The sequence below is a fragment of the Rhinopithecus bieti genome, unplaced genomic scaffold (genome assembly GCF_001698545.2).
Source record: "Rhinopithecus bieti isolate Rb0 unplaced genomic scaffold, ASM169854v2 scaffold_495, whole genome shotgun sequence".
In the NCBI taxonomy this organism is placed as follows: domain Eukaryota; kingdom Metazoa; phylum Chordata; class Mammalia; order Primates; family Cercopithecidae; genus Rhinopithecus; species Rhinopithecus bieti.
In genome coordinates this window covers 871,901-887,491 of record NW_016803120.1, presented here as the reverse complement: position 1 = coordinate 887,491, position 15,591 = coordinate 871,901, and the positions used below count along the sequence as shown (strand labels likewise).

Here is a 15,591-nt window from a genome sequence, read left to right as displayed (position 1 = left end):
TGACTTGACTCCCCATGATCTCAGACATAGAATAGTGTCAGGGAAAGCTATATAAAAGTTCAGGATAATGATCATAATGGACAAGCACAGTTCAATACATTTTGCTATTTTATATGTGTGTGTATATACACATACACATATATACACACACACAATAGTAATATATACATATACTACAGATATATATGTGTATGCATACACACACACTACATAAATATGTAGTATATATTTTGCTATTGCCACTTGTTCTAATAAATATTAGACTCAGGTATATAACCAAAGCCATTATATTCTTTTCAAGGGATTTTTCTATATATTACATTAAAATTTTATACATGTTCTGAAATAAAAGTAAGAAAGTTGTCCCAAATTAATCTTCATGTCTGTGATTTAACCCTCTCCCAATCAACTGTCAGCCCCTGTAGACTGTATCTTGACTCATGGGTCTGTTCTGTAGAGCAGGGTAATTGGTGGGGATAAGAATCAGATCAATGAGCTAGGTAGGCCTAGTCTGGAAAGAACTAGCAGGGGCCTGATGGGAGAAAATAAATTGATATTCAGAAGAACAGGGTACTAAAATGAGATAACAGTGCCTGAGACAGATAATTTGGCGAGATTTGGTGTGTTCTGCATTTTGTAATGCAGCAAGGAAGGAAAGTAATTTTGAGAAAAGTTGCTTTATGTGTTGAGAGAAATGAAAAGGAGGATTTAAAATTGTTTTGACTGTGCATTATCCCCTGTGAGATTTTTCTTGAGTGATTGCAGGAAATAAATTGATTTTTATTCAAATCGGAGGCCAGATTGTTTTGTCTAACTTATTCTATGTAATCTACATATTTTAGCATGTTCTACCATTTTCCAGATGACACATGTGCCTAAACACTTTCCTTTCATATAGATCTCAGTTATTATGTACTACAGCACTCTATTTTTTGGTAAGGAGTATTTCAAAACTTTTTTAAAAGGAGCTGTCAAACTGACATGAAATAAATATATATATATTTTTAAGGAATTACTTAGGAAATCCTTAAGGGAAGAGGTGTAATAGGTTTTTGTATGAATAACACATTTTAATTGTGGAAGGGCTGCTTACCTATTCAAGTTGTCTATATGTATGACTGCAGAAGCAAATGTGTGACCAGGAACTGTTAAAACTTGAAGGCAAGTCATTTTGGAAAGTCATTATATTAGGCACTCAGCACTTTGAGATTTGTTAATCTTGAGCAATCTTGAGCTATCTCCTTTTGGGTAAATAAATAAATAATACTTGTACGTTGTCAGAATGAGAAAAAAAGAGCTCCACCTAAATGAACTCTCTGAAGAAATCATTGCCTTAGATATAATTCTCCAGAGAAGATAATACCTTTTTAAAATTAAGTTTTAAAAGCTGTTGCTAGAAAATATAAAGCAACTACTACATACGTTTAAAAATATATAGTAAATTGTGTGCGCGTGTATGTGTGTGTTAAAACTCATCTAATATTTCAATTCTTGAGTCTAATCCAATGACATTATACAAATAAATTTTAGGGACAGAAATGAGTACCTGTGGACTAATACAGGCAATACATTGATGTTGTAATAAGAAGGAAGAAGTGTATTTTGTGTGTATGTTTTAATACAGATTTCATTTACTTAGAAGCAAAGGTTTTCTGAAAATAAGTAAAAGAATGTAAGTTTCCTAATTTCTGATGGGAGTTCGTTTTACTGAACACCGTTCCCCCTTGCTATCTAACTTTATATTGATCACTTGGCTTTTCTTGTAGTTTACCTCCCTAATTTTTCTCTGCAGGCATTGTGAAAAGTTAAATGTTCTCATTAGACTTCCACCTACAATCTTGCATCTCTTTCTCTGTAACCATAGCACTCAGCAGTTATACTTATTTTGTAGTTAACCCCAATAGTTACACTTCTTATTTTATAGTTAGCCCTATCTTTTTTGGGGGGAGAGTAGAGATTCGCTGTGTCACCCAGACTGGTGAGCAGTGGCATGATTTTGGCTCACTGCAACCTCCACCTCCTAGGTTCAAGCAATTCTCCTGCCTCAGCCTCCAGAGTAGCTGGGACTACAGGTATGTGCCACCACGCCCAGCTTTTTTTTTTTTTTTTTTTTTTTTTTGTATTTTTAGTAGAGATATGGTTTCACCATGTTGGCCAGGTTGGTCTCGAGCTCCTGACCTCAGGTGATCCACCCACCTTGGCCTCCCAAAGTGCTGGGATAACAAGTGTGAGCCACTGCGCCCGGCCATTACCCCATCTTTTATGTGGCTGCAATGACTTTTGTGTTGCTGTTGTTTCTATTTCTTGTCTCCTAAACCAAACTGTACATTTATCAAAGATGAAAACTTTCCTTTTGGTACCTCCCGAAGCATCTAGCACAAAACTTTTATTATTACCTGCAGTAATTTTGTTAATGTTTTTGAAAAAAAAATTAGAGAAGTTGCACTGAAAAATACGTGATATATAGTCCTTCACCAATAAGCTACCTATATCCTAATTTTAAAAAACTTGGTGAACAAAATTTTTATCAAGTGAGTCTTGTTTCTTTCTGGAATCATCTGGTAGTCTTAACTTGGATAATTAATTATAATAGCTATAGCAAGCAATTTCAAAATCTTAGTTATTCAACACAAGAAACTGTTTATTTCCCACTCACTTTACAGTTTAATATAGATTATGCTATGATCTAGTGTGGTTCTTCTCCCATGATGCCTCAGAATTCCAGGTTACTCTCATAGTGTGGCCCCAGCCATGTGAGGGAAGAGAGATCAAACTGCAGGTCTCCAAGGAGATTCGAAGTCGTGGGTTGGAGGTAGTATTTATCACTTTCATTCACCTACCACTCATATGGTTCGGCTCTGTGTCCCTACCGAAAAATCATGTTGAATTGGAATCCCAGGTATCAGAGGTGGGGCCTGGTGGGAGGTAATTGGACCATGGAGGCAGTTTCTGAGGTTTTAGCACCATCCCCCTAGTGTTGTCTCAAGGCAAAATTCTCACATGATTTGCATGCCCCCGACTCTCCCGCCACCATGGGAAGAGGGACTTGCTTCCCCGTCATCCTTCTGCCATGATTGTAAGTTTCCTGAGGCCTCCCCAACGATGTTTCCTGTATAACCTGTGATTCTAATTCAATTAAACCTCTTTTCTTTATAAATTACCCAGTCTCAGGTAGTTCTTTCTAGCAGTGTGAGAATGAACTAATACAACCACTAGCCAGCTTGCATCTCCTTAACCCAACCTAATTGCATCAGAAGCTGGGAAATATAGCCTTTCTCAGGTCCCAGAAGAAGGAAATTTGATTATTTATAAGATGTAGACAGACTGTAACATATCTTGACTTTGATTCTAGAAAGGGAGGATTAATCCTGAAGGGACAAGCTATAGAAGTCACTGACAGCTGGAAGAATTCACAAGTGGGAATCAAGCTAAGGAAGAACACCTGGGCATCAGCAAAGCAGATAATCACCAGATAATCTTCTGTTAATATGTTGGCAAATACTTGATGGGAAAAGGTGTAAAAAGGAGTGCTCTGAAAGTCCTCAGAGAACACAGACTTACCAAATGGAAGCCTTCAAAAGTTGTTAGAGAAGCAAAATATTAAACCTTCTTATGATTAAATTTACTTTTATTCACCTGGACCTGGGCAATATGTGAAGATCTCAATAATATTAACTATATGTTTAAAATTTTCTTTCTAACTTGATGTCCTATAACCTCCTTACTACCCCCAATTCCATCCTAGTCCAAGCCAACTTCTATTGAGTAGTCTTCAATTTGTAGCCCTGGTTATTTCCCTGTACTTCTATAATCCATTGTTGACAGTAAAAACAGAATAATCTTTTACAAACAAACTTCAGACTATCTGTGTTCCTAAGCATACCCTTTTGTACTCTCTCTACCTGCCAAACTCCATTCTGTGTGCGCTACAAATTTTAACTTGTCTAATTCTTACAACAACCCTGTGAGGCAGATGCTATTGTCATGTACATTTTACAAGGAGGAAATTGAGGCGCAGAGAAGTTAAATAGCTTTTCCATAACACATAGCTAGAAAACAGCAGAGCTGGGATCTGAACCCAGGTAGGCTGGCTCCAGAGGCCTTGAATTTAACACTAGCTCTATGCTGCCACATTCCCAGTTAAAGCCTTCAACAGCTTCTCTTAATGCCCAGAATTAATTTCTTACTGTGATCCTACATAATCTGACCTGTGAGGATCTTCTCAAGATCATCTCTGACCATATCCCTCTGCCTACAATGTTGTAACCACGCTGGCCTTTCTTTTCCTGCTACAAGCTAAATACTTCCAGCCAGAAGGTTGTTGCATTGGCTATTTCTTCTGTTGTAATACCTACACTCTCAATACTGCATAAATGGCTTCTCCTTGGCCTTCAGAGCCCAATTGAAATGTTACCTCCTAACAGAAGCCTTCCTGATCACCAATTGAAGGAAGCCACACTGTTACTGCTTAATAGAACAACTCATTTTACATTTCTCTGGAAAGTGCAACTCTCCCTGATATTTTACATATTTATAAATTAATTTACTATTTTCTTTCTCTCCTATGAGAATGAGAGCTACATGAGAACAGGGACTTTGTCTCATTTACTGCTATAGTACCAAGAATATTGCTTTTCTACCTTTCATATATCATAAAAAACATATGAATTATACTATTTATTTGGCACTTTGGGGTAAATTGGAGATTTAGTGCATTTATTTGGGACTTAACTGATAAAATCATATTTATTATATTATGTAATTTTAAGAAAATAGAATAAAAAGACTAGTTTTCACATTCAATATTAAGCTTATATGAAGTTTTTAAATACAATCCTTATAAACTTTTAACATAAAATATGAGCTGGCTGTCCCAAACATAGTTTCTTATATTAGACTTTGTGCTTGAAATAGCTGAAAATTTCTGATGACTTTTAATGATTATATCTTTATATTCTTGATAATATCAATGAGAAACTTTCCCAAAAATAGATGCTAAAAAATTATCAACAGAGGAATATATTCATAGTAACTAACAGATATTTCTTATTTTCATGGATAGACATAGTGTGGGAATTTCTTGGTATAATGCAAATGTACTTAAGATTCAAATTTTTTCATTTCCAGTGTTTCAGAACAATGAAGAAGCTCTAGTTTACAAAACTTTTATGCATCATCATCCTCCTAAGCTAGCCAGGATGCTACTGGCAAGGCCATATATGCCTCAAACGAACATAAGCAGCAGATATATGTGAAGACAGACATTCAATGGGGCCACTTGGTGCTCTACTCTTCAGGAAGCCTCACCTACTTATTTTGCTTCCCTTTCCTTGATAAGCCTCAGGTTGGGCTGCACATTTTTCAACATGGCTCCCAGAAACACATATTCTTTATCATTTCAATGGGTCTTATCTTCATGATGAGTAGAGAAGCGTTTGGCAATGGAACATCCACATGGTAGATTCTGTCCTTGGCCATGCTCAGTAAGCAGAAAAAATTAATGAGTGCTGGATGCTACTGCTCATTCAGTCTTTATGAAATGACCATGGGATGCACCTCTGAGGAGTCACTGAGCAGGGTACTCAGCAATGACTACTGGCTACAGTGAGCTGTGACCTCTCAGAGGGCTAAGAGGAGGATTATTTTTGAGAAAGGCCATTTGCAACATGACAAACTATGTTTAGAAACTTGTACCTCAAAGTGTGCTCCACACCAGCATCATCCACATCACTTTGGAGTTTGTAAGAAATGCAGGATCTCAGTCCCTGTCCCAGTGGGTCTGAATCTGAATTTTAATAAAATCCCCTCATGATAATATACACCTTAAAATTTGAGAAGCTCTGTTTTGGAGCACTACATAGACTAGAGTTCAGTTGGCAATTAATGTTTGTAGAATAATAGTGTATGAATTATATAATGAAAGTACAGATAACTAAATGGATATTGCAATGTTTTATGTTATTTTTAAGAAATTTCACCATGATTCACACTTATATACATATATAAAGTTTATTTGAAAATGACATGCAAAATGCAAATGACTGTGAGTAGGGCAAATCTTGTCATGATAGTGCTACTTATAGTTTTTATGTGAGTTATGTAAATAACCAAGTCATTACAGTTTGCTTTGTCTACTCTTCTTTCTGAAAAAACACATGGCAGCCTGCCTCCTGTGCTTTTTGACATGTTTCTGCATATAACATGTATATGTATTAAATGAAGATAATACATATAACTGTAATATATAAATGCATCTCAGATTGGCTCAAAGTAATATCAATAATTTTTTTAAATCCCTGTTCAATTTGCTTACTTCCACAATTTGCTTATTTTATAAAACATCCATTTTTTTCAGCTTTTCCTGTCTTACCGCCTCCCCATTTCCAAACTGGCCTTAGAAATGAATATTCCAGTAACTGAGCTATCAAAAATTTGCAACTTCAGGCTGTTCCGGGACTTTCACAGTACTTCAAAGGTCAATCAGAGTTAAAGGAAATTGTTAAGCTTCGTTTTGGGTAAATCAGCACAAAAATCATCTTTTCGCTGTTTTTACTTTCTCACTGGTATTCCAGATTATGTTTATTAGTTATCACTGGGGCTTTTCCAAAATGAGTTATAAGTTTTAGTGTCTAGTTAATTCTGTTAACTTTTCGCAAGTATTTACTGGCCATCCACTGCAGGTACAACATTTATCTAGGATGCTTAACTTGGCAGGACGTTATAGGTTATGTTACAGAAACAAAGAATACCCAAATCTTACTAGTATATCAAAGAGACGGTTGATTTCTCACTAAGAGTACATATATGCATTACAGATTGACAGTAAAGTCTACCATTGTAGTCATTCAAGGAACCAAGCTGATAGAGGCTCTATCTTAATACTTGTATCTCATGGCAGGAGATGGGAATGAAGTGATCCATAAATTAGCTCTGAAAACTTATGCCTTTAAATGATGTATGTATATATCACTTCTTTTACATTTTATTGTCTAAAGCAAGTCATAAAGCTGTGCCTGATTTAAAAAGAAAACTGAGAAAGTGCAATCCTACCATGTGTCCAACAAAATAGAACCATGTATGCACAGCCTTAAGGAGAAACTAAATTACACAAACACCAACTTGTTTTCCAAGACCTTAGAAGCCAGTTGCAGAATAGAACACATATGTAAGAATTTATTTAAACAGAGTCGAATGTCAAGTAAAACATGTTCTAAGACTCATCGTGTGGTACTGCAAAAAAAAAGCATTTAAGAAGTTCAGAGATAAAAGAGAGAGATGTGGATGGGTGAGTAAAGAAAGTAGGTGAACAAGATGACATTATATATAAATTATTAGATTCAGAGAGGGAAGTGGAAGGAATAAGAATATTCATGATTGTATCCAATCATGGATGAAGCAGTGTTGGGGTGCAAGGCTACTAGAAAGTGGATCTGAGTTGACCTGAAAAAAACATTAAAAATACTTGTTCCACTAGGAGCAAAGCGTTCCTTTTACCTGACATAAAGTAAACGTGGATTAACTGAGCAGGAACAGGTTATGAAGAGCCTTGAATGCCAGACTAAGATGTATGCACATGGCCTTTTATATGGCCTTCTTTGGACCTCTAATTTTACCTCCTTTTTAGCCTTTTGGCATGGGACCACCACATTGCAATTTATTGATGATAAATATTACAGACTTATTGAGAAATAGAGACCAGGGAACCATGTGTGGCTTTATTAGAGATGTGGGTTATATAAGCATTTGCAATGCTTTTCATGGAATGTAGGTGCTATAATGGAATTTAAGAAGAAAAAAGTGGCCACAAAGTCAGTCTGACTTTGAACATGTTGGGGTCACTAGAAACAACGCAAAGGCCAAACAAAGCAAAAACTCTAGTGGTTTCAATGAAATATTTTACTGGCAGTGTTTCATCAGAGCTGCAGGGAATAGGCTTCTTGCACCAAATAATGGGGAGAAGCAGGAATTCTGGGAAAAGTCAAGCTCTAGGTGGCAGAAGTCCTATAGTCTAGTGGCAGAGATTCTGTATTCGCAATGCGATTGTCGAAAATTCCTTTGTTTTTATGAATGTCAGTTTCCCTATTTGCAAAAATCAGACATGCTGGATTGATAATTCTCAAGGTTATAAGTTTAAAAAATTTTCATTTGGGTTCACCAATAAACAGGTATTAAAAATAAAATGGCATAAATTGGCTGGGCGCGGTGGCTCACGCCTGTAATCCCAGCACTTCGGGAGGCTGAGGCGGGCGGATTACGAGGTTAGGAAATCGACACCATCCTGGCTAACACGGTGAAACCCCGTCTCTACTAAAAATAGAAAAATTAGCTGGGCGTGATGGCGGGTGTTGGTAGTCCCAGCTAGTCGGGAGGCTGAGGCAGGAGAATGGCGTGAACCTGGGAGACGGAGCTTGCAGTGAGCCGAGATCACGCCACTGCACTCCAGCCTGGGCGACAGAGCCAGACTCCATCTCATAATAATAATAATAATAATAATAATAATAAAATTGGCATAAATCAGTATCAATACATTAAAAGATAAAGCTTTGGGGATTGGGAAACTTATTTACCAGTTAAGAAAATACACAACAAGATAACTACCTATGCCAGATAACTAATCATGTCAAACTGCTATATATCACCGTTTAAAGCAGTATTAACGATAGTTTAGAGGATAGAACCTTGCTACGGGGCTTAAAACGGTCTGTGCCCATCATCACCAACGTCTTGCTTTGTGACTGGGTAAGTTACCAAAGGCAAACCACCTGTCTCATATATAGTTGGATAAGAGTCAGTTTTTAATTAGCTGCCCTTCAGAAAGACAGCATAAAATAAGCACACATTGAAGAATGCTGGATTTTCTCTTTTGCTATGTTATTTTTGCCAGCTTCACCTTATTGTTACACATACCCCATGATTTTGTCTTCAGCTTCTTCAGTTAGATTTCCATGTGGTCCTTATACTTTTTATAACTTCTGGCTAGAGTTTACTGCTCTGTAGTTTTCTATGAATGTGACACTGAATATGACACTGAATGTGACATTGAAGTCCATTTTGGAGACAAAGACAAACTCAAATGAGATAAAAGATGGGGGAGCCTTCCTCTGTCATTTAAAAATAAACTCAGTGATCTTTCATGCATCCTGCTGCTTTGATAAGTGCATTCAGAGAAGGAATTTTACCAAATCTTGGCTTAAAATCTACCCAGAATAGACCAAGCAATTCCCTAGTGAGATGTACTGATCTTAGATGTTCTGTTGGTTGCTGACAATTCTAACTTTAACCCTTTATCGTCTCAGTGAAAACTGAAGTCCCCTCTGGCAAAGATTAGCAAATTATGAAATTCTTTATTCCTGGTGTTCTAGGTAAGCCCAGATAGAAAAACTTCAATCAGGATTTTAATGTTATGCAAATCATTCCATCAACCATATTTTTTGCAACAGGAATTGTAAACTTCAAGGCCAGAACAGACGTTGTTTTTTCTGGGCTTTCTATAATTAGCTAAATTTAAAAATTAACTTTGTTTCACCATCACCTTAGATACATTAACTTTGTACTATCTCTATGCCCCATCTCCCTGTGTCGTTTTTACACAGATACAGAATTGTATCACTGTGTAGACTGAATTTGTTTAATTCATTGTGTATATATTGAATTTGTTTAATTCATTGTAAGTAGGACTCTCTAAGGAACTTAGAGCCCTGACTGAGCTCAGCATTCTTGGGTCTATTTTTGGGAGCCAAAATGAAGGAATGCTTTCAATAGAGTTTGGAGTCGTGTTCTGTCCATGCTACTCAGAAGTCTATATTGGAAACCTGATAGTCACCTTGCAACCTTCTAGATTATTAAACCTCCCATTTCATGTCCCAGTGACCAAAGACTTCTCAATGGAATCCCACATTTCTGCCCCTCCTCCAGTCAGTCCATACTCATTGATCTCCTAGATTCCTGCAGCACCCTCCTAACCATTCTGCCTTTCTCCCAATTTGCTTCTCTCCCTTTCACCTTTCTCTCACAACCACTCCTCCCAGCTTGCTTGAGATCATCTTCACCTATCCTGAGAAGTCTTTTCTGTACCCTCCAGCCTAAGTTTTGTTAGCTGCTGAGCATAACTCCTGGGAACCTTGTGCTTTCCATAGTCATAGCACTTTTAACATAGTACAGTAACCAAGATCTCTCTGTTCCTCACTGGGCCAGAAGCTACTGGAGGTCAGAGGTGTTATCTCCTTTGGATCTTTAGGATTGTTGGATGGATATCATAATAAATAAGTGATTAATAAATTAAGTAAACAAAGAAATGGAAATACAGGAAGTTGGTCATCTAAGTAATACTCTAAATCAAGAACTTTTAATAAATTTCTGTCAAATGCTTATCCAAGTTTCAATTATTTAAGATGCAGTTCCACGTCATGGTTGGATAACATCAAATACACTATTATGAAGCATACCTACTACTATGATGTTTGACTCAGCTATTTTATATACAATAGTAGCCAACAGTGCATTTGGTGATGTAGAAAATCCTGCAATAGGCATTAAATGGAAATCTCAAATGTGCAGATGTTGGGAAACAGGATAAGAAAGATCCCATACTCTATTACAAAATCCTAAGTCAATTTTTAGAATAGAAAAAAATATAAATTTCCTTCTTTACTGCACCAAAATAGCAAGAATTTTTTGGTTCATTCTCTTTCTTGACCATGAAATTTTGATGGATATGCTAACTCTGAAACTGGTGACCCAGGTAATTGGTAAAACTTTTCCTCTGGTGAAAACTCTGGTGAAATTTTTTTGGATCTTTCCTCTTAGAAACAAAAGAAAAAAATCTTTCTTCTAGTAGACTTAAGTTATAAAGTCTTGGTTCCAACTTCACTTTTGGCAGATCTCCAATACGCAAGCATATTTACAGGGTCTAAAATAGTAGTCATGTTGCTTATCTTTAAGGATGTACGCATACTAATATATACAGTCATAATTACGTGGATTCTGTTGTGAGTAAAGAAAAAGAACGACTATTGCAAATGAAAAACACCCTGATCTTTTTCCTAGTTATGCTCAAATAATACTCAGAATCCTTCGGGGCGGCAGGTTTACATATAGCATGTTTTGTATACAAAATGACCTTTGTCTTTGTCTTAATTTTTTTTTCTAAAGAGTTAGAGATGGGTGTAAGTTTAGTTCCCTTTAGGACATACTAGTCCTCCTCTTAATGATCAAATCGGCCCACTTATATTAATGTAGGATGTGGGCATATACATTAAGAGTAACTAAGTTTTATTTCCTAAAAGCCACACCAAAATCATAGTCAAAAAGTAAGAATGTATCAAAAGACATATGGCCCTCCAACTACATTAATGAATATTTGAGTCCTAGTATATCTCTTTTGAAACTACTGCTCTAAATATAATAGCTGACTCTTATCATACTTCCTATGTATACAAAAGGATTTTTGTGAAAGAACATTATTCTAATCATTGCATTTTCAACAAATGGAAAGCAGGCAGGCAGTGTTTATGAAATCAGGTTCTCATTCATATTGAGGACAATATGAATGGGTTCTTATTGATAACAGCCATAAATGTGCAAATTCACATAGTTAGGTACCCTGTGATACCAAATTAAACAAGATACCACCTCCTCAGGGTAATATCCCTACCTGCTGTTTGAACATTAGGCATAGGCTGGAACACTTCCATGTGTCAGTTCAAAAAATACAGCAGTAAAATGAATTTTAAGCAAATTAAGTTATACAGAGTGATGGAAGGGTGATGAAAGCTAAGAGTAGAGTGATTCTATTTCCACATTTAAATCACAACATACAGCAGCTGATCCATGACTAAATACTTCTTACCTATAAGGACAACAGGCAAATGGAGAAAAGGTCAGCTGGTAATTCTCATTTCCCACTTATTACAGCAGAACATGATTTAAAAGATGTGCTCTGGGAAGTGTTCATAGATGTAACTGAAACAAAAAAAGAAAATGGGTGTGTTTGATGGATTAAAAAAAATTAAATGCAATTCTTCTCTAAAAGGAACTCTTTAATTTTCTTGAATACAAAATATACATTATGTCTCTATAAATAGAAGATGCAAAATGATTTGTAACTACTTGATCACAGAGCTTTCTCTTTGTGAAAAATTTACATTTTGGAAATTTTGGAAATGGAAACATTGGAATGGAATTAGAAAACACTGATCTGTGTAGCTGTAAATTAAGAATAAAAGTTCAAGATTTTCCTGTAATCCCAGCACTTTGGGAGGCCAAGACAGGCGGATCACGAGGTCAGGAGATCGAGACCATCCTGGCTAACACGGTGAAACCCCCGTCTCTACTAAAAAATACAAAAAACTAGCCAGACGAGGTGGTGGGCGCCTGTAGTCCCAGCTACTGGGGAGGCTGAGCCAGGAGAACGGCGTGAACCTGGGAGGCGGAGCTTGCAGTGAGCTGAGATCCGGCCACTGCACTCCAGCCTGGGCGACAGAGCGAGACTCCGTCTCAAAAAAAAAAAAAAAAAAAAAAAAAAATCACCCAGCCTCTGCACCCTGAAATCTGAAGATTTTCTAATATGATCCTATTCCCGTAAACAAGCCTTAATTCTAAAGTCTCGGAGTGAAGAATGACTCTGAAATTGGTACCTGTGTTCATTAGCTCTATCTCCCTAGGAAAGTCTCTGAGCCTCACTTTCCTCATCTATAAAATGGGGATAATAATAGGATCAGTGTGAGGATCAGATGAACCTTATAGTTCTTAACAGTGTGCTTGGCACTCAGTAAACACTCATTATCATTATTACTATAATTACCGCTACTGTTATTAATCTATGCAAATTCTGTCTGTGCTTTGAGACTGAACTGAGATTCCTCCTCTTCCATCAAGTGTTCCCTGACTACTCCACCTGGGACTCAACTTCCTTTCCCTTGGAGTAGTAGAGTTCTTCCTGTCTGTCTTATTAATCCAAGATGTATGCTGTGAGATACAGAATTAATACATATCTTATCAACTCAGCAAAATTATCGGTTATCGAGGGCATGACTTTGTCTCATAGAACAGTACCCTACACATAGTATGTACTCCAAAACATGAGCTGTTGATTGAATTCTCACTTGTCTCTGTGCCGCAGGAGCTGTCATAACCCTGGGGAAGGCACAGAAGTTCCGATTCAACCACCCAGCAGAGGCCGCTGTCCTGCGGCAGCGAAGGCAGGTTAGCAGGGCTGTGTTTTCTTGGTTATTGCTGGCCTCCCTGTTTCCACTTTTTAGAGGAAACGCCAAGCTGGGAGGGGTGGAGGTGATGACAGCAGCCTCACTGTGCTTTATTCCTTGTTCAAGGTTGGAGAGGCTGCTGCTGGTGGTGGCTCTTTAGAGTGGCTGGATTTGGATGGAGATCTCACTGCCTCCCGGCTAGGTCTCTTCCCTTTGCTTTGGAAGGAAGGGTAAGAAATAGCTGCTCATGCTGATGTGGAACCTGCTGGGTTCACTTCTTAGTCCATTACAGCATGGATCAGGGTGGGGGTGGGGAGTGATTAATGTAGAAGCCAAGGTCTGAATGAGCCCTTGTGTGAATCAACTTGGGCAAGTCATTTGATGATGCTGAACTAGCTGCTGAGTTTGTAGTTGGCAGGGAAGTGGTCTTGGCCCTTGTTCATTTCTTGTTTGGTATTTTAACTTTTTTCATCACTGAAAGAGGTATTTTATTTGATGTTCCTATGGCCACCTTTTCTCTCTCCACAAAATTTAGCTGTGATGTGTTTGTGGACATCTTTGTTCTGAGCTTACCTTCCTATATACTCCTTTAAGTTCTGGCCTACCTGTATGTGAGCTCACAGTATATGTCACATAGTATATGTGAATGCATAGCTTCCAGAACATACGGCTTTCTCTGAGTTTTTAAAGATAGTATGTGACTGAGAATCCTTTCTTTCTCATAACAAGAATCTAGAACTGTGCATAAGAGAGGCAGAAACTATAGGAACAATATGAAAATATCTTTGGGTTCTACCCTCTCATGCCCACTTTGCCTGCATTGTAACTATGAGACACTGAGTCAGAGTTTTATATGTGATTGATGGCAACTACTTTTCTACTTCATCCATTTCTACATAAAACACCCTTCCCAGATCTAGAAGGCTTGCAGATTTGGTACTGGGAGTCCTTCTATTCCTTTTTTTTTTTTTTTTTTTGAGACGGAGTCTCGCTCTGTTGCCCAGGCTGGAATGCAGTGGCCGGATCTCAGCTCACTGCAAGCTCCACCTCCCAGGTTTACACCATTCTCCTGCCTCAGCCTCCCGAGTAGCTGGGACTACAGGCGCCCGCCACCACGCCCGGCTAGTTTTTTTTTGTATTTTTTAGTAGAGACGGGGTTTCACCGTGTTAGCCAGGATGGTCTTGATCTCCTGACCTCGTGATCCGCCCGTCTCGGCCTCCCAAAGTGCTGGGATTACAGGCTTGAGCCACCGCGCCCGGCCGAGTCCTTCTATTCCTGTACATCAAAGTGACCTCTGCCTTAGAGATTTCCTTTAGAAAATTTCAGCAGGGGACTTGGTGCCTGTGACATCACTGGTGCTAGGAGGCTGCCAAGCACCTTGAGCACAGGGTCTCAATAGAGTTACGGTAGCCCATAGTTGCTTCAGAAGGATCCAGCAGTTCTTTCCTCAGGCCAGCAGCATTTGATGGCAGATGAAGACAATTTTTTTTTTTTTTTTTTTGAGACGCAGTCTTGCTCTGTCGCCCAGGCTGGAGTGCAGTGGCCAGATCTCAGCTCACTGCAAGCTCTGCCTCCCGGGTTCACGCTATTCTCCTGCCTTAGCCTCCGGAGTAGCTGGGACTACAGGCGCCCGCCACCTCACCCGGCTAGTTTTTTGTATTTTTTGGTAGAGACGGGGTTTCACCGTGTTCTCCAGGATGGTCTCGATCTCCTGACCTCGTGATCCGCCCGTCTCGGCCTCCCAAAGTGCTGGGATTACAGGCTTGAGCCACCGCGCCCAGCCGATGAAGACAGTCTTATGTCTAACCTTGGCAGTGAGGAGTGTTGGATACAGGAGCAGAAGTGCTCTGGTTCAGGGCCGGGCGCGGTGGCTCATGCCTGTAATCCCAGCACTTTGGGAGGCCGAGGTGGGCGGATCACAGGGTTAGATCAAGACCATCCTGGCTAACATGGTGAAACCCTGTCTCTACTAAAAATACAAAAAAAAAAAAAAAAATTAGCCTGGCATGGTAGCATGCACCTGTAGTCCTAGCCACTTGGGAGGCTGAGGCAGGAGAATTGCTTGAACCCGGGAGGCGGAGGTTGCAGTGAGCCGAGATTACGCCACTGCACTCCATCCTGGGTGACAGAGCAAGACTCCATCTCAAAAAAAGAAAAGCAATGTTCTGCTTCAGGAAACATGAACAGCAGGCAAGTCCTCATAGGAGAGCTGCTCAGTGAAGGATGCTACAACAGAAATTTGATGAAGGATGATCCTAGTGTTGAATAACCGAGAGCTCTGTGGGATGGAGAATAAGGTAGAAGAAGTGACACAAAGTGGATTCAGGGCTTAGGCTGGAGCTTTTGTTTTGTCAGAGCGACTTTCCTTCTTTGTAGTGAAGTCATGAA

At 38.7% G+C, this 15,591-nt stretch overlaps 1 protein-coding gene across 3 annotated transcripts in view; it reads left to right on the top strand.

The window, feature by feature from the left end:
- Positions 1-15,591, top strand: part of STARD9 (StAR related lipid transfer domain containing 9) — a 70,719-nt gene that overhangs the window by 11,618 nt on the left and 43,510 nt on the right. For 2 of the 3 annotated variants that reach the window (XM_017859704.1, XM_017859638.1), the window contains exons 6-7: positions 13,121-13,203; positions 13,329-13,432. The exons of the other annotated variant lie outside the window; for it this stretch is intronic. In XM_017859704.1, coding sequence (XP_017715193.1) covers positions 13,121-13,203; positions 13,329-13,432 — 187 coding nt within the window. The remainder of the gene's footprint in view (positions 1-13,120; positions 13,204-13,328; positions 13,433-15,591) is intronic. 3 annotated transcript variants of the gene reach the window in all.